We start from the raw sequence: 20,218 nt of genomic DNA, 5'->3' as shown, positions 1-20,218 counted from the left end.
TTACCAATAATTCTCTCATTCACCAGCAGGGTAAATAATACAAAAATTTGCAAGTTCCCTTTTGTCCACTAATTTGCTATTAACGATAAAGTATTTGGCCGTTTCACGGTTAACGTGCTTTTCAGGGTTCTATCAAAAGCGGAGTGCGTATTATCCATTCTCCGTAACACACATTTGAAGGTCCACAATAACCTTTAGTGCAAATGCCTTCTATTCTCATTATTTATTTATGATGTCATTGCGTGGGTAATAAAAACTTTCTTTTTAACTCTAATTTACGTATTTTGCGTTTCAGAGAGTTCAAGCTCAGTGTACTGGTCACCTTCAGCATAAAGAAATAATGGTTCCTAAAATCAAATCAGTCGAATATGTTATCATCTTTGTAATTTTCTTATCGAAGGAATTTAATCAGACTTCCCCTCAGAATGAGACTGAATCTAAATCAGTTTCGTCGTCTAAATCCAACCAGGAGCCAATGCTCCAAGTGAATTCAACGCAAATGCCAACTTTGGATCCACAGTCAAATTCATTCGTACAACCAACGACATTACGTCTTCAACACAATTTAACCGTTGAACCCACAGCTTCAACTGAAGTGGTACAAAGTCCCTCAGAAGAGCAAACAAAACTCACTGCAAGTGCAACACCTCAAGTGACTTCATCGTCGATACCAACTTTGGATCCACTAGCAAATTCATTCGTACAACCGACAACATTACGTCTTCAACACAATTTAACCGTTGAACCCACAGCTACAACTCAAGGGGTACAAAAACCCTCAGAAGAACAAACAAAATTAACTGCAAGCGCAACACCTCAAGTGACTTCATCTCCGATACCAACTTTAGATCCACAGGCAAATTCATCCGAACAAGTGACAACACAACGTCTTCAACACAATGTAACCGTTCAACCCACAGCTACAAGTGAAGTGGTTCAAAAACCCTCAGAAGAACAAACAAAACTAACTGCAAACACAACAACTCAAGTGACTTCATGGCCGATACCAACTTTGGACCCACAAGCAAATTTATCTGTACAACCGACGACATTACGTCTTGAACACAATTTAACCGTTGAACCCACAGCTACAAGTGAAGTGGTTCAAGAACCCTCAGAAGAACAAACAAAACTAACTGCAAGCGCAACACCTCAAGTGACTTCATCGCCGATATCAAGTTTGGATCCACAGGCAAATTCATCCGTACAAGTGATAACACAACGTCTTCAACACAATGTAACCTTTATACCCACAGCTACAACTCAAGTGATACAAAAACCCTCAGAAGAACAAACAAAACTAACTGCAAGAGCAACAACTAGAGTGAATTTATCGCCAGTACCAAGTTTGAATCCACAGGCAAATTCATCTGTACAACCGATGACATTACGTCTTGAACACAATTTAACCGTTGAACCCACAGCTACAACTCAAGTGGTTCAAAACCTCTTAGAAGAACAAACAAAACTAAGTGCAAACACAACAACTCAAGTGACTTCATGGCCGATACCAAGTTTGGACCCACAAGCAAATTTATCTGTACAACCGACGACATTACGTCTTCAACACAATTTAACCGTTGAACCCACAGCTACAAGTCAAGTGGTACAAAGTCCCTCAGAAGAACAAACAAAACTAACTGCAAGTGCAACACCTCAAGTGACTTCATCTCCGATACCAACTTTAGATCCACAGGCAAATTCATCCGAACAAGTGACAACACAACGTCTTCAACACAATGTAACCGTTCAACCCACAGCTACAAGTGAAGTGGTTCAAAAACCCTCAGAAGAACAAACAAAACTAACTGCAAACACAACAACTCAAGTGACTTCATGGCCGATACCAACTTTGGACCCACAAGCAAATTTATCTGTACAACCGACGACATTACGTCTTCAACACAATTTAACCGTTGAACCCACAGCTACAACTCAAGTGGTACAAAGTCCCTCAGAAGAACAAACAAAACTAACTGCAAGTGCAACACCTCAAGTGACTTCATCTCCGATACCAACTTTAGATCCACAGGCAAATTCATCCGAACAAGTGACAACACAACGTCTTCAACACAATGTAACCGTTCAACCCACAGCTACAAGTGAAGTGGTTCAAAAACCCTCAGAAGAACAAACAAAACTTACTGCAAGAGCAACAACTAGAGTGAATTTATCGCCGATACCAACTTTGGACCCACAAGCAAATTTATCTGTACAACCGACGACATTACGTCTTGAACACAATTTAACCGTTGAACCCACAGCTACAAGTGAAGTGGTTCAAAAACCCTCAAAAGAACAAACAAAACTAACTACAAATGCAACAACTCAAGTGACTTCATCGCCGATACCAACTTTGAATCCACAGGGTAATTCATCTGTGCAACCGACGACATTACGTCTTCAACAAAATTTAACCGTTCAACCTTCAGCTATAACTCAAGTGGTACAAAAACCCTCAGAAGAACAAACAAAACTAATTGCAAGTGCAACACCTCAAGTGACCTCAACGCCGATACCAACTTTGGCACCACAACCGATGACTAACTCTTCTCCATCAGACACAGGTATCGACCTATGATTTGTTTCATATTTATTTGCTATTCAGCTAGGTATCCGAGTGACTTAAAAATCAATTCATTCTCGCAGCCGATAATACTCTCATAATTAAACTGATTCAAGGTCTTACTACACAGCCGATGATGAAGTCATGCTTTTTTACTTGCAGATTCTATCGTGCTGAGACAGTGGTCATTAAGATTTTAGGAGCACCATTAAATAGCTTTGTAAAACGGCTTATGACCTTTTTTGCGAAGTTGGCAACTACTAGGACCGTATTGAGAGAGGTGTCTCCTTCAGAAAGTTATCAGTACTTACGTTTCTGTCCGGTTTTACAGAAAGAAAGATCCAGGGCAAGGGAAACACTTTTCCTAACAAAATGTCGCGCGGAAGTCCCCCTATGGTAACGTTTCTATTTATAAAGTAGACTAGCGAAGGCTTCCAAAAGGGACAAATGATAACATCATAGCATTTAAAACTTAGGAGAAAGTTTCACGGGTGTGATAAACTGATATCATGATAAGAAGCGGGCACGTTCGCGTTTCGAATTTCAATGCACTGATTTCAACCGTATCTCATGAGCCATTATCGGTGAAACACGCGCATATGAAAATTGCTGGTTTATCTCCGCTCCACAGCAGGCGTGCGATTTGCCTTTCGGAGGGAACAGTACAATTTCGACCTCAATCTCCTGAACAAAGACTCGGAAGTGTATAAAAACTTCGAGATGGAGCTTATTACCGAGGTAAGGCAACCCCTCAATGGTTCATCATGTAACGTGATGTAAAGTAAAAACATATCAATAGGGTTTCACGCTGGGATTCCTCGCTTCACTTTTGTTTTATTATTTCCCTCACAGATGTCAAATTGAGTAATGGACGTCGTCAGTTGACAGCGACGTTTGCCAAATGTTTATGACACAAATGAAACGCTTTATATGCCTTTCATAATTTTACTTAATGCAGCATAATTTTTTTTCTGTGAGAAACTTTGAAAAGGAATCCATCGAATTTTGGGTACATTACAGGACAGTTGTTCCTGTTACATTTAACCGTGAAGGGTAGAGTAGAGAAGTCTATCGTAACTTTCCTCCAAGGAGGCTATTCTAAGTTAGTTAAATCAGTTTGCGAGGGACTTTGGCTGTAATGCGTTGAGGAGTTTGCAATTTTTGGAAGGAAGTGTTGCAAGTACCCCCGATTTCGGGATCAAGGCCAGAACACAACGGCCTTTTACCCCCGGGATTTGATGCAGGGGCTCTTATAACCCAGGGATGGGCCGGGAGCCCGAACCACTCTGAATTCTCGAAAAACTTAGTGACCATCATAAACTGTGAAAGTTTGAAAGAAATAAGTGAGATGGCACGTGTCATGCCTTCCCGGTTCACTTGTGGACAGACTTGAATACATTTATTGTAATGTTTTTGGTATGATTGACAGCAGGATAACCAGCTTTTCTTTCTTCTTTGCAGTTCACTGCGAAACTCGGACAATATAGTGTCACAGATGTAACTCTATTATTTATAAGGTAAGCATCTACTCCCTTTCACATGGCCTATATGCGCTCAATTGAATATAGCAACATCTTCGCAATATTTTACCTAAAAATATTACCGAGAACGGATCTAAGGATGACTTCAAGATACTTTATGATTATCATGGTGTTACTGATGACGAGCACCGCACTTATGGAAACACGTTTTTTTATCAATGATTAATTAACGTGATATGTGACGATAAAAGTATCAGTTTTAGGATTTATTATAGTTTCTTGTGTATATTGTCATTACCTACCTGAGTCTCTAACTTACTAACCATAGGACTCGGTTTATCTCATTAATTCATTGTTTTTGTCCATTTCCCAGAATCACTAGTGTCCTTAAGAAATCAAAACACTTCAATTTTAAAAAACCTTTCAGTGATAAAAACATTTCTAACCATTTCCTAAAAATTTGAATTTTTTCAAAATGAAAAGAGTTTATGAAAGACATCAACCGACACGTTGACAAAACGAGAATTTTTTTCTTCTGATCAATACTATTTTTTCCGCTTTCTTTGAAAGACCGGGAAGTGTGGAAGTTACCACTGTTTTGACTGTAAACGACAGAAATAACATCACAAATGTCGAAAGAGCATTGCACAACTTTAACCAAACTGGCAGAATCGGAAGCATAAAGTTGATTGGAATTTTCTGGAGGGCTGAAGGTGAGAAAAGGGAGCTTTATTTGTAAGAAAAAGAAATATGTGGGTTCAAATTGACGACATTACAAATTGGAATAGACCTCAAAATGCAGGAAAAGGCAACTGCACTGTTTTAAACCCAAAAAATTTCCAAGGAAAGCCCAGCTTTTCTTCGGAAAAGGAGGCCGGTTGGGGCCTTCAAAACAACTCACTCGCTATTCTCAACTACCCTTATGCACTAACTAACGTAGATTTTAATCCTTCATTTCTCACCTCCAATGCCAAAGTAATTAAGTTTAGTTCTTGTTTTGCATTTAATGATTTAATCATTGAAAATTTGTCAATACCGATTGAATATCATTATTGCTGCTGTTGTTATTTTCATAATTGATACTGCAATAAGTTTTGTTGTCGATGTCATGACTTACTTTTGCCTTCTATGCTAAGATGAAACCTGTCAGCTTCCTGATGTTAGTATACTGAATCTTCCAAGATGGAAAGAGAACGAGATGGTTCAAATTCTTCGCTCCAAAGATTTCATCGTGCAAACATTTGTGAATAAAACAAACTGTAATCCACCACAAAAGCTGCTGTTTGAGTGGCGTTTATCCAAGTATAGTGTGGACCAATCAAATGACACTATCATCGAAACGACAACCACGTTGAACTCAAAAACTACAGAATGGAACTTGCAAAAGCGACAGCTTGGTTATGGCCTTTATTTTGTGGGTTTTAAAGCAGCCCTTGAAAGTAACCCACCGGCAGTAAGCAGTACTTTAGGATTTTTTAGCATCACGAAATCTCCAATAATAGCCGATATATTAGGAGGAAACAAAGTCACTCGGGGAAAGGGAAGTGTCATCACTTTGGATGCTTCAGCAACTAGGGACCCAGACGTGGAGCCTGGTAACTACTCCTCCATGCAGTTCACGTGGCTATGTAAAAGACGTGAAGAAACTTTTCCCACCGGCCCTCTGGCTTTGGTTCCAGTGATTACAGCTTCCTCGGGCCCAGGAGGAGGCGGTTGTTTTGGGACGGGTGTTGGGAAACTAATTTCTAATTTAACGGTGGTGACATTAGAAACATTTCAAATGACTGTAGATATGTCCTATGACGTCAAACTTGTGGTAACGAAGGATGACCGAGAGGACGACTTTGTGCAAGAAATCAAGATTGTCAGCGGTAGCCCGCCGAACGTTATAATTAGGTAATTAATGGTAGTTAAAAGTAATCAGCCAAAAGGAAATTTAAAGCACTGAACCATAGGCCTAGAGGTTATTGGTTTGATATCAATCTGCTCTTCGGGGAGAGTGTAAACGCTCCTCTCACAAACTCAAGAGAGGTATGTGACTGACTAACAGGTCGGCTGAATAATCATGGCGACAGCAACCACGTGGAGGGATTAGCGCACGATTGAATCTGTGCATCTCTCTCTGTGTGTGTAGAGCAAATGTTATCATGTTAACTGTGCCATGCTAATGAGAAGAGGCCTTAAAAAGACCAAACAGATATACACGTCTGCTAACTTAATAACTTATTTCACCTATTTTTGCTATTCTTGACCAAACATTAGTCCTCTTTTCGCTAAGTGAGCATCTATGGGCTTTAACATACCATTTACCTTGTCACCTGTACGTGACCTTACTGAACAACCCCTTAATTATCATAGATCCATTCACCTCATCAGACACAGGGTACATAATTAAACAACCCGTCTTGTTTCAAGGTAAGGAATTTCAAACTGAGCTTCCATATCTCTTCTTCCACTGCAGGTGCCTCATCAACTGTGATAAGATTGCAAGTGAGTCGACGCGAATCAGTTTGACCACCGAGTGCAGTGGGGATCCTTGTAAGAGTGCAAAATACCACTGGCAATTAAACGTTGTTAATTCCAGTGGCGTTGAGGTCAATGACAAGCAACTGACTGACAAAGCAGAAACTAATCTAAATTCCACTGGCATCGTCATAAAGAAGAACCAACTAGGAGAGCTACCGCCAGGCCACTTTTATCAATTGAAAGTCGAAGTTTCACAACAGGGTGAACCCCCAGGATATGCCACTTACCAGTTCAGAATTAACGCCCCACCTCAACATGGATCTTGCAGCGTGACACCAACAAAAGGAGAGGCTTTGAAAACGCAGTTTATCTTTGAATGCAGAAATTGGCAGGTGAGAATATTGGAAATAAAGCGAAATGATCAGAACGTTCGAGGAAAAGGAGTCACCTTCCAACAGTAGTAGATGACATTTGTCTAATTAATTATGTATGCAAGAATTTGACCATTTCAAGTCAAGCTTTGTTTCGCCTAAATTTTAAATCTGTTCGGTTTTCAAGGCGAGGAAAGTGAACTTATTATTCTTCTTTCTCCATATCTTTTTCTGTGTAGGACCGAGATAAACCAATTACGTACCAATACCATTACAAAACCGAGAATGGCCTGTACACAGTAATTTCATACGGCTCAGAAAGTCTTGTCAGGACAGTGCTACCTCCGGGGAAGAAACAAGATAATTATACGATATATTTTGAAGTAATGGTGTCTGACAGTTTTTCTGCTGCAAATACCACCCTTCTTGAAATAGAGGTAAATGCTCTGATATTTTGGAAAATTTGTTTTTTGGTACGCCACAGACAACGAAGGACAGACTAAAACAAAGTCAAGAATTGCGTACCATTTTTCACCCATTGTAGAAAATGAGAAATTAGCCTCTGATTGATGTTATCTTTTAACTTTTATAGTATCCTGTAAGTGTCTTGAAATTTTAATGCGTCAATGGGATTAGCGCTTTAAGTTCCTATTACTACGCGTCATAAATTCCTACAATTTGGCCTCAAAAAAAATTCAAGAAGTACTCAGTGATAGTGCTATAGATTTCATTCTTCACCGTCTTTAACGTTACCCAGGTTAAACCTGCGCCCGCTGGTGAGAGTCTCAGCGAACTAACCGTCGGCAACAACAGTGAGTTCAAGAAACTAGTCCAATTAGGAGATGTCCGTGGCGCCACACAACTAGCAAATGCCGTGCTAGAGAGCGCTGAACAGAGAAAGTCAACTACTGCCCAGGAAAAGATTGCTGTAGGTTATACATTAACACCCACACATTTGATCACCGACGATTCATAAATTCATGGGAGAAGGGGATCACCTCCCCTACGGTGTAATTTAGTATTATCAACTGAGTTGATAACGTAAATCAGCTACCGTAAAGAGTTCAAAAGTTGACGTTTTGAGCGTTAGCCTTTCGTCAGAGCGAAGGGCTAACGAAGGGTTGACGAGGGGCTAACGAAGGACTAACGAAGAGCTGACGAAGGGCTAACACTCGAAACGCCAGCTTTTAAACTCTTTACGGTGGCCAATTTAGGTTTTCAACTCAGTTGATAATACTTAGGCCTAGTTCAAACGTCGATCTTTACATGTACCGAACCTAACGTTTCTATTAAGTACATGTAAAGATCGACGTTTGAATCAATTAGGATCGGCAGATTTGTATTCGGATCGACAGTGCCGTTCTATCCGACTCGGCTAGTCGGATAGAACGGTAAAAGATCGGCATTGATTCATACGTCGTACTTTACATGTACCGAACTTAATGCATACATTATACATACGTTAAAATAATTATGTTTTACCCACAATTCAAGAAAGTTCGCTTACGTGCCATGCGCGAAAGCCTTCGAACCATTCAAACAATATGGCGGGAAAGGAGGAAGGCTCGTGCTCGTGCTCCTCTTGTTTTTTCCGCCATTTTGGTAGGCATTAACCGCTGACTACTATGGAGTTATGTTCGGTTTTGCAATTAGGATCAACTAAATTCGGATCGACGTTTGAATCAACTGCCGCTCTTAATTATTCGAGTCGACCCAAATTGTAATTAGGTTCGGTACATGTAAAGATCGACTTTTGAACTAGGCCTTATACTCTCTCATCGACTTACCACCACAGTTTCTCTAGAAACTTACTCCCTTCATTCATTAACTTCCCTTACGAACTGGCGAATAATCATTAGCGGTGAAATACTGTGAAATACTGAAGGATAAAAAAATCTTATTTGGAGTTCTAAGTTCTTCTTTGCACCGAAGGTTTTGCTTTCTGACCTCAACCCGTTCCCTCTTTTTTGTTAAATGATCCTGCTTGAACCTTGTATTTGCTTGATCACACGTATTGGTGAGAATGAAAATCTCCGATAAAACCATGATGTAACATTATGTAACAGTCAGAGCAATCTGTAAAAAGGATCAAAAGTATGTTAAAAGAGCCATTTGACTTATTCCTACAGATTAAAGATTCTGTTGTGAAGACTGTGTCAGAGATACAAGTTGGCAATTTACAGTCTTTGACTCAGGTGACGTCAGTTATTGCACGAGCAACACTGGAACCCAGCGAGGTGACATTCGACACTCAGGTATGTGTTACGAGTGTCAATGTAGAGCAGGGTTGTTCCTAGACTAAAGTTCAAGGATCTAGAAACTTCTCTAAAGAACAAAATTAAGAACCCGAGTAAACCTGAGTAATTACATTCGAAAGAGAACGTTCCAGAATGTTCTTACACAAGAAGGTCACGGCTGGATGACTTCGGGTTCTAGACAGTTCTATATAGAACTGTTCTAGAATGTTCTAGGACTTAATTTAGACAATTTTTCTAACAGTATGTATCGTTTGGATGAAGATGACCACTTACTTACTACACGCGATATATTCTTTAGTACATCGATGTAATAACATTTCAATTTTTTATTCTAAACACGCGGTCCCGTTTCAGTGCTATTCCTCAACTGACGATCAAACTTTCAAGGGCATAATTCGAAACTTTTGACAAAAAAACGCATTTTGCTTTTCACCAGAAACTTGCACTGAAAACACTCACCTCTATGACGTCACTACTTTCGAGTAAGACGACAGAGGATTATGCTTCAGAATATGTCTTAGTTAAGGAAGGAGGAGAGAACCTGGTACTGAGCCTCGGAAATCTTCTCCATTCCACTGCCCAGAAAGCTAATGTTGTCAGTCAAACAAAGGAGCCAGCGGACGTACGATCTAAGGTTAGTTTCGAACTTACCGAATCTGTATGCGTTCTATCCCAGAAAAATGTGACTGACATCATGAAAACAATGTTTTCTTGAGAACCTGATCAGAAGGTCAAATAGATCATTTTGGAACAAGTTAAACCATTTAAGGTAATATCTTGGCACCTGCAAGCATTTTTTAAATCTAATATTGCAGAGTGAAAACATCTCCAGAGATACGGAGAAACTCATTGATGACGTTGCAACAGCTCTGTTGTCAAAGATGACGGTGGATCAAGAACCTCGCCGTATTGATACTAAGTCCATCAACATGGAACTAAGCCGAATGAGCTCCAGATCAAGGGGAACCAGTGCAGACTTCACAGACGATGATAAGGCAGGATTTAAATTTCCTCTTGCTGCCATAATTGATGACATAGCGACAACTCCTAAATATATAGATAGCGTGGTAAGCTTGCATTGGTTTCCTTGAATGTAGTTAGTCCTGTATAAGACAAAAAGCGGGGCGTCTCTAGAACTTTAAACTTTACTTTAATATTTTCTCTGGGTTTACACATACTCAGAATGCTTTCGTAAACGCCATCTCGCACCAGAACTGCATAGTGTAAATGCTGAATAATATGTATTCACAATAGCCGTGTCTTTTTACAGTTGACGATGAGTGCTTTTAATCCTTTCACTTGGGATAACAGTTCAGCTGTTGTCAGGGATTCTCATGTCCTTAGTTTGAACCTTAAAGATGACGAAGGAGAACCTTTAACAGTCAAAGACAGCAGAGAGGATATAGAGATCAAGATTCCACGGAAAGTGAGATTTACTCCGGAGAAAAGAGTTTCGTTCTTTGTGAAGCCCAGCAGTGAGGGGAAAATGCAATACCATGAAATAAACTCACCAGGTGTAGGGGGGAATGCTCTACGGCTTCGAGTAAGTAATGTTGTCTAAAACGTTTATTCAGAATCTTTCGGACACACGTACGTAAGCCGCTTGATTGGTCGGTTGCATGGTTGGTTGGCTGGCCACAGTCCTGGTCTTATTTGAGCTTTGGACAAATTGATGCATATGACGACTGAACACGCGAATTAAAAATAAATTCGGTGGGATCAAAAGATAAAAAAAAACAGTAGGCTCTGAAATTAAAGATGAACCAAGCTGGAAAAGTCTGATAGAACCTTAGAAAAATTCATAAAAAAAGAAATAAAATACTTAAAACGTAGCAAAAAGCACAAAATTGTTCACAAATTTTGATCAATAATGCAACACCCTAACCAGTGAGCTACGTGTAAGTATGACTTGCATTAAGCTGATCCATCTCTTGGAAATTTCGATAAAAAGTTCACATAGCAAAATCATTCTGCCAGGGTAATCAGTAGTAAAATCTGTTTTCAGATCACACCAGAAAGACCCACCATCTTTAGGGTGTTTGTGCGACAAGGTCGGCGGCCAACTGTCACAGAATACGACCTAACCAAGAGAATCCCCGATGAGTCGTGTTCCATATCTCCTCAGGCTTCTCAGCGTGGTTGCAGCGAGGACGCTTACGATGTTGTCTTGTACCATGAATTAATCGGTGAGGCGGGTAAATACTACATCGGTATATTATACGAAGGAGGCAGCGTTAGACCTCAGGGACGAAAGAAACGATCATGCTTCGGAAGTGGTCGGCAGAAGAGGTCGTGTGTGGAAGTTAAGGATCCTCCAAGACCCGAGAACAAGACAATAAAGCCTGTTTACAACTCAAGAACAGACATGAATTACTCGATGAACATTTTGGAGGAGAGTTGCGTCTTTTGGGACAGCAGAGAAGAACACTGGTTGTCGACAGGATGTAGAGTAAGAGTTTTAGAAAAAAATTCAGCTGCAGACATTTTTCTTTCCTCTCATACGACAATCTTTTTTCTATTTGGTTGACGTTTGGTAATCTCTTAGGCAATTTACGTACCTAATAACATTTCGTCGAAGGAGCTAAATGAACTCGAGAAGTTCATTGATTAGTGTTCTTAACTGATCAAATGTCTTTAAAAATACGTTACCACTTTCGTAGATTTGATTAAGTTATCTTCCTAGCTGTGAATAGTAATCTTCTCTACTTGAATAACGGACAAGAGCAGTTGACTTAAATCTTTACAGTTTATTTGTCTTTTATTTAAGGTAGGACCAAAATCTGATTTAGGATCCTTACACTGCCTGTGTAACCACTTAACGTCATTTGGAGGAGGTGTCCTGGTGATGCCTAACACGTTGGATTTTGATGTCGTGTTTACAGAACTCGGACGACTCGACCAAACTGGAAACATTGCTGTCCTTTGTGCGATAATCATTGTGCTCTTGTTGTATTTGCTTGTGGTCATATTCGCAAGGAAAGCCGATAAACGAGATCAAGCTAAGGTAGCTCCTTGTTTTTGTAAACTGAATTCAAAGTCTCAAATATTAATTCTCACGAAATATTTTTTTGTGCTAAATTACGTCTTCAATATTTACTCGATATGCAAGGGTCATTTGATCTATGAAGTAACACCTAGCAATATTATGACGATACGCCTCCTCACCTTTATGAAATCATCTTTTCATACTTCCAACTTACATTTTGTGCTTTCATACGAAAAGGCGAATTTCTCTTTGACTCCCTGAAGTTATTTTTTTTCAATTATCGTTATTATTTATGCTTTTCCACAGGGAGGCCCGGCGTTCCATTTAACTTTGACCCAGGAGGCCTCTTACGGTTACGATTTGACCGTGGTAACGGGAGTCTGGAGAGAGTCTGGGACGGATGCTAATGTCGCCATTGTCATTCATGGAAGCGAGGCGGAGAGTCAACCCATAATATTACAAAAGGACATGATCAACTCCAGGAAAATTTTGGCCCGCGGAAACGACGATAGATTTGTTATTCATTTACCAATGTCACTAGGCATTGTGCAATACATCCGTGTTTGGCATGACAACTCAGGAAAGAGTCCTTCTTGGTATTTCAGCCATGCTGTTGTGAAGGACCGCCAAACAGGGAAGAAATGGACATTTATAAGCAACAGTTGGCTGGCTTTAGAAAAAGGAGACGGTAAAATTGACAGGATTTTAACACCTCTCTCTCGTCGAGAGATGAAAACTTTTAAACACTTTCTTAACTCACGAGGCTCAGAGAGTTTTTCTGAGGGACATTTGTGGCTCTCTGTTGTAACCAAGCCACCGGGGAACAAATTCACACGCGTGCAACGAGCTACATGTTGTTTGTGTCTACTTCTGTCTGCCATGCTTGCAAATGCTCTTTTCTACAGGACTGAAAAGACAGAAGATCCTACCATACAGATTGGTCCATTGAAGTTCAGCTGGAGGCAGATTGTGGTGGGCATTGAGAGTGCTCTGATAGTTACTCCTGTGAACTTGCTCATCACGTCATTATTCAAAAATAGTGCGAAAAAACCTTCTAATACAGTTGTGACCAAGCGGGAAGATACGCCTGAGCCTGTGCGACGCAACAGTTATTCTTCCTTAGGCTGCGAAGAGGACACAAGCGGCGTAAAAGCTGCATCGAAAAGTAATACTTCCTTCTGGACAAGAACACGAGAACGAACGTGGGGCAAAACCAAAAAGGACTTCATTTGTCCTCATTTCTGTATCTACATTGCTTGGTTTCTAAGCCTTGCTACTGTGTCTGTATCTGCGTGCTTTACTTTTTTCTTCAGCTTAATGTGGGGAAAAGACATTGCAAACCAGTGGTTGTCCTCTATGTTAGTTTCTTTCACTGAGGATCTGTTCGTTCTTCAGCCAATCAAAATAGTTCTTCTCATGGTTCTAGCTGCATGTTTCCTTAGCAACCGTAATGACGCTGACTTTCGTCATGTTAAAAACCACGAGACAACTGCACAATTATCTTCTTTGGAAACAGAAGTTGCATGTGACACTCAAGGTAGAACAGCTGAAATCCCGGAGGAAGCTGCGCTTGAACAAGCCAGAGAATACAGAGTAAAGGAGGCAAAGATGTATTCCTTTGGTAGAGAACTTGTGGTGTATCTACTGTTCTTACTGCTACTAACAATCGTTTGTTACGGTAACAGAAGTTACCATGGATATCTCATGACTAAGAATCTAAAAGACACCTTCAGCAGTTATTCATTGGTAAGTATTCAACAAAGCTAAAACAAAGAGGAATTTAACGAACTTTGCTTAGTCCTGAGTCTCTTCGCGGATTTCTCCTCATTCCTATAAAAAAATAACCTAAATTAAGCATAATTATGTTAGGACATCAACATTTCGATACGAAGATCACCGGAGTAATTCCGGTGCTCCTTTGCATGAAGTGTTTAAGCGGAGTTTCAAAATTAATGAAGTATAGTAGCCTTTTATGCCTCGGTTGATTGCCACGTGTCAGCAATCGGACTCTCGGTTCCCTACATACTGGATCTCACAAATGCAACAAACTGCACCGACGGTCATTCGAATAAAGTGAAGAGAAGTAAATCATTATGTGAGCTCTTTCGGTTCTTCTTCAGGCCAAAGACCCAAGGATCTTTTGGACTTGGCTGAATGGTCAGTTTGTGAATGGCATTTATGCTGGTAAGTGGTACAATGATGAGAGAGTCAAAGAGCAAGAGTACATTGGTGACAAGATGTCCATTCTCCTGGGAGTGCCCCGTTTAAGGCAGCTGAGAGTACAGAAAGGTATGTCAAGTATGTAAGAGTGTATAGTAAAAATCGCTCTCTCAGTAAAATAAAAATAGAAATTTGCATTTTCTGGTTTTTATGTCGCTTGCATATTTCAAATTAACTAGTACTGTCCAATGAAGACAATGTTCTCGAAGAAAACGTTTTAGAAGCCATCGTTGAACTACAACCAACGTCGCTTATATTTCCTGGTGTTGCTGTTTTAGATTCTTGTTTGATTCCGGATGAGTTACAAGAGGTAGTAAAGCACTGCAATGACTTCTACAACATCAACGAAGAGGACAGAACTCATTTTCATCTACCTGGATGGATGCCATTTACAGGCTCGGTTTCGTGGGCTAACTTTTCAGATCTTTGCCCGGCCCCATGGCGTTACGTAAAAAAAGAAAAGATCCAGAACTCGCCAAGCTGGGGTTTCTTTCACGTTTATGATGGAGGTGGATACATAGCAGATTTAGGTTATAGTAAACTCACTGCTGACAGAATTATTACTAACTTGAGACAATACGACTGGGTCGACCGCCAGACCCGCGCAGTGTTACTTGAATTCTCCATTTACAATCCAAACACAGGATACATCAGCATATCGACATATCATTACGAAGTACTCCCCACTGGGTACGGTAATCCTTTCGCAAAGATCGACACGCTTCTAGTGACGAGCACGGAAACTGGTTTCCACCGGTTCTACCTGATTTGTCAGTTACTGTTCATCCTCGTGGTAATCTTCTTTGTGCTAAAAGAGGTTTATAATATCTTTAAGCAGAAATGTTCTTATTTCCGATATGCATGGAATTGGGTGCAGATTTTGCAAATCATTTTTTCTTTTCTAGTGGTAGTTTTCTATGTTTTAAAATCACAAATGGTTCTGAAAAGTGTCGTAAAAGTAAAGAAAAACCCTTTTGCTTCTGTAAGTTTCGGGGAGGCCGTTGACTGGAACCACGCAGAGAATTCCGTTTTAGCTCTGACGGTTTTCACAACAACTGTGAAACTTCTGCGCATGATCCGGTTTAATCCACACGTCAGCATAATGATGTCATCACTTCGTTTATCAAGAGGATTACTCATGTCATACTCTGTGATATTTGCCATTATTATCTTCTCATATGCTCAGTTTGGTAGACTAGCTTTTGGTGAGTACATGCTGCGTTATTCATCGTTTCAAAGAACGGTGTTTTCCGAATTTGTCATGTGCCTCGGCGGAAAAATGGACTTGGAAGAACTGCGACGAGCGAATCGAGTTCTAGGTCCCCTGTTTGGATTTTCTTTCCTTACTCTTATGTCGTTCATATTCGTCAACTTTTTTGTTGCCATTCTAAATGATTCTTATGAGGACATCAGAGAAAATACGGACAAACAGTCGAAAGACTTTGAAATGCACGACTTTATATTGGAAAGACTACGTGAACTTTTAGGGTTTAATAAAGAAACTGAACGAGAAAATGACAATGATAATAACACTGACCCGCTTGAACATCCAGTACCTCAGGAAAATGTCCCACATGGAAAACTAACATTTACATCTGTAGTCGTCTACTCTCAAAGACTTCGTCATATGGCGAGACGCAAACAACTGCGAATTTCCAAATTAAAAGAGGAGAACGACACTGAAAGAGCGAACGTGGTTCGATTTGAGTGCGAGAGACCGGCAACAATGGCTGATGTAGAGACACGAAAAAGAACAATTCAAAAACTAAAATGTGTCACATCAAGCTTGTTTATCATGAAGTCCTTAGCGCAAGAGAGGATGTTGGAGAGAATGTCTGATTTAATCGAGAAACTTGCAATGGACGACGTGCAACGAGATGAAGAGCTTCTTTTTATAATCCGGCTTTTACTTCTAATGAATATGAACTACGACGACTGTTCTAGTATACGTGGTCCAGATGACACTTCTTCACTCGATGACATTGCCATTTCTTCATTGACAACACCGTTATCTTCGCCAATATCCGGGATCGACAAGACAAGAGGTGAACCGGTAGATACCTCTGACGATGAAACGTTAGACCTTCTTCGAAGAAGAGAACTTTCGCGTCCGTTGCCGTATCACTTGAGGGGTATGGAGCTTCGTGAACAACTCCGATCAACTTTGGCAACTAAAAGAAGTAAAAGGTTCAGGCTGAGGCCGTCGAACTCTTTGATCTATAAATACTACTCGTTCCTTTGAATGCGGGTTTTCAGAAGACAACGACACTTTCCGAAAATCCGAATTTATCTCTGTTAAGGGCCGGTATCAAACAGAATAAGATCATGTTCCTTAAAGGTTCACTTTCCAATTATCACAATTATCCACAAGATCCTGATGATAATCTACAATTTAGTTATCTCTTTAATAAAATAGTATCGTGATAATAGTATCGCGTAATTTAATTATTAAATCTGCCGCACAAAAATAAAATATTAATAAAATTTTAGCTGGTGCAGAATGCAAAGGGAGGGGAGGGAGTGACACGATAGGAACACACCCCCTCTCCCCCTTTTTCCTCTTTCCCCCTCCTCTGTTTGTCTCTCTCATAAACGTTTTTTGGTGACGTGGTCACGCACGTAGAGAAATAAGAAAACTATGTTGCAAGACAAGACTTAACATTAGCTGTGAAAGAGACTACCTTCTTACGTTAACCATGCAGGCTGAATTTATACACTTAGTCCAACTTTACAAGTGAAGCGGGGTGCGGTCAATTATAGTTAAATTCGCAACGACGTGGCTAACCAGTTTCTGGCTAATCAACAAAAGGCAAGATTCGCAGTTAAGCCACCGTGGTACCTTCCTTTGGATGTACTTCACACTTAGCACAGATATCCCACGTTCGCCTGTTGACAAATGGTACATCAATTAAGAATTCCAGCAAAAAAAAATAATGCATTTAAGATAGAGACTGCATCAAGACCAGTTGAAGAATAAAGTAAGTTCTTACACTAAAAAAGATATAAAAAAAAAATAAAGCAAAGTCAAATTATATTACCTTTTCGCGCTTTAACTTTCTGTTTCTTCAGGATGATGCTTTTTTCATCTCCCGCAGCTTTGCCACCTCTTTGCTTCTTTCCTCCTCTTCTCTCAATTGGTGGAGTGTTCGTTTGACTGAGGTATTTTATCTGAAGTAATGGTACAATTGTGAGATAAATGTGTGCGCTCAGTGAGTAACTTTTTGGCTCCATGAAACTGCATGTGAAATACAATGACCGGATTTTACACTTTTTTTTGAGACTAAAGCACCTTCGACTTCAAGCCTAAGATCGCTCCTATGGAAAACGTCCGCTTGAACTAGGTTCTCACCTGATATATGGTTCAGTGATACCGCCAATAGAGAATCACTGAGTAATCTGGTTCGCCAATGTCTTAATGTCTTCAATGTCTTCTGAATGTAGTGTTAACAAGCATCACTATAACTTTTGTCAATACCAAGCCCATCTAGTCGATGGAGTGTGTCTTTTAATAAACTAAAGAAGTTTTATTCGAGATGGATCAAAACAACGAGATAAAACGTTTCTTTACAGCAAGCGGAAGATGCTTGTAATGTTAGCTTCTTGAAAAACCAACACAGCGGCGACATTTAATCGATCAGCCATCAATTCATAATATAAAATTTCGCCAAAGGGTATTGGGTTTCTTCAACCTGCATTTCGTCTTTCTTTCCAACTGATTTCAAAACTGCTCGATTAACTAAAAATAGATTCAAATTTCTGCAGTAACATTGTGAGGTTCGAAAATTGTTGGCAAATAAAAGTACATTTAAAAACCTGTACCCTCTCTTTTAACGTCTGACAAACTTCCTTCATGACCTCAATTGACTTGGCTGTTCCCAGAATGTCGCGCATGTCATGATTTCTATCCAGGCCATTAAAAAAACAACATTTTCACAGCCGTAATGCAAAACACTCCTCCTAAATTTGTCATCAATAATTAATAAACTTTATGTCATGATTAAAATTCATAATTACAGATTTCCTTGACACAGTCTTTTTCTCAACAACTTGATTCGAGAATACAGATACCACTCTGTGGCCACAGGTGGTTTAATTTAACAATTAAGAAAAATTTCCCTTTCAGTATCAGGCGTGCAAACATAACGTGACATCCTCGTAAATTTTGGAAATCAGGAAATTAGGAAATCACAAAGAGAGTACCACGTGAAACGTTTACACTTTTCAGGAAGACGTTGATCAAAAGAAATAATTCCTTTCAAACTTATTACTTTTTCACACCCACAATAATTGAAAAAAAAAACCTCCTAAGCTATTATCATGAGATTCAAGTTTACACCGCATTCTTAGTAACAATGAAGGTTCTTGAATGATTACCAAGAGCTATGAATGACCTTACTTAAAAAGCCACGAAAAAACTTCAGATAAAAATAAAATACAATACAATATGATAAAATACAATGTTAAGATACAATAAAAATGAAAAAATGAACTAAAAGGCAAAAAACCGCGCAAAAATTGTACATCAAAATAAGCAGTGACCAAATGTGACCCACGGGATTTCGGAGAATTAGGTGAACGCACGCACAGGCACGCTCACACGCTAAAACAAAAGCACTGGCCTTTTAACACGTCAGTTGCGTGTTAGTTACTTGCGTCATTAACTTCGCAGCCATTGTCTCCCTTCGCACGGTAGAAATAAAGGAACGTATTATTTCACATTTGGTATTTTTTTTCTTAAAAAAAAAAATGTTGGCCCTCCCTTGCGTTTTAATAAAAAAAAAAAGTCCTGACCCCCCACCTTTCGGTGACTGACAAAAGTGCGACCCTCCCCTCACTACTACATGTTATGTTCCATGCCAGATAATTTGTAATGAAACAAATTTTAAGGATGAGAGTGATTTTCGCAGTCATGGACATACCACTGAAGCAGTAGTGAAAACAAAGAAAGAAAAAAGCTAAGGCTTGTTCAGGAGTTGAACCCATGACCTCTGCGATACCGGTGCAGTGCTCTGCCAACTGAGCCAACAAGCCAACTGGGAGCTGGTCATTTTCTGGTTCGTAATAAACCTGGGAAGTGACGAATAAACGATATGACATTCATAAAATGCATTCACAGTCATTGAAATAAATTTTGATATAACAGACAACTTACAAGAGGGAAAAGTGTCCTTAATTTCACGAGACACGAATATGAATCTAAATTAAAGGTACATGTGTAATTTCTTTTTCTTAATTTCTGTTTTCCATGTTGACAAATAATTTTTCCTTTGAGCTTCCATAGGAAAAACGTTTTAGTCATAAGCGTCTGTGGGTAGATTCTAACAACAATATGAAGCACCGTCGGCTTAACTTTTTTCTTTAAAAATTTTTAAGATTCCCTCAGTACACATCGATCCAAGGTAATTTCTTATTTCTATGTCGCTATGGAAGCATTTCGGGGGTTTCCATTTTTAATTCCCTATTTTGTTCTCTTCAAAAACAGGTGGAAATTTTGCTTTTGGCACGACTTTCATCATTTAAATTCTCTACAATAATTATTGTTTCAAGTGACTCAAGTCAGAATTCATTATTCGTATCCTATTAAGTAATTGATCTGTTATGTAGTTGTGACCGCAGTGACACAAGCTGCTGTGTGATATTTATCACACTAGGTAATTTAAAGATCGATAACATATTCATCAAGGTAAGGCAAATCCATGATTTTATTATCTTTTCGGGTACATAAGCATTGACCGTCCAGCCTCATATATTTAGATGGGATTCCCTCGTACTGCTACTAACTGTATATCGTTGATACCCTGCTTTGCGGTGTCGGTGGAAGAAGAATGTTTCTTACAACAAGACAGTCTCTAGTGAAAGTCAAGGCGTAA

At 39.6% G+C, this 20,218-nt stretch overlaps 1 protein-coding gene across 1 annotated transcript; it reads left to right on the top strand.

Annotated features, from left to right (window-relative positions):
* The first annotated feature begins 340 nt into the window (after window positions 1-340).
* On the top strand, window positions 341-17,264 carry LOC136282829 (polycystin-1-like protein 2). The gene is made up of 17 exons (XM_066170768.1): window positions 341-2,567; window positions 3,198-3,304; window positions 4,028-4,083; window positions 4,618-4,760; window positions 5,184-5,943; window positions 6,509-6,905; window positions 7,124-7,321; window positions 7,642-7,812; window positions 9,014-9,139; window positions 9,579-9,776; window positions 9,958-10,209; window positions 10,413-10,685; window positions 11,148-11,591; window positions 11,910-12,146; window positions 12,435-13,874; window positions 14,249-14,417; window positions 14,627-17,264. The coding sequence occupies exons 1-17, from the start codon at window positions 341-343 to the stop codon at window positions 16,588-16,590; spliced, it is 9,162 nt and encodes a 3,053-aa protein (XP_066026865.1). The 3' UTR covers window positions 16,591-17,264.
* The last annotated feature ends 2,954 nt before the right edge of the window (window positions 17,265-20,218 follow it).

This window comes from Pocillopora verrucosa, chromosome 8 (assembly GCF_036669915.1).
Source record: "Pocillopora verrucosa isolate sample1 chromosome 8, ASM3666991v2, whole genome shotgun sequence".
In the NCBI taxonomy this organism is placed as follows: Eukaryota; Metazoa; Cnidaria; class Anthozoa; order Scleractinia; family Pocilloporidae; genus Pocillopora; species Pocillopora verrucosa.
The sequence above is the reverse complement of the archived record's forward strand: the minus strand, read 5'-3'. Positions and strand labels throughout refer to the sequence as shown.

Coding starts and splice junctions, on each gene's coding strand:
- LOC136282829 (XM_066170768.1), top strand. CDS start 341: ATGGTTCCTAAAATCAAATCAGTCGAATATGTTATCATCTTTGTAATT. Junction 6,906..7,123: donor TTGAATGCAGAAATTGGCAG/GTGAGAATATTG, acceptor TTTTCTGTGTAG/GACCGAGATAAACCAATTAC. Junction 14,418..14,626: donor GCAGCTGAGAGTACAGAAAG/GTATGTCAAGTA, acceptor TTGCTGTTTTAG/ATTCTTGTTTGATTCCGGAT.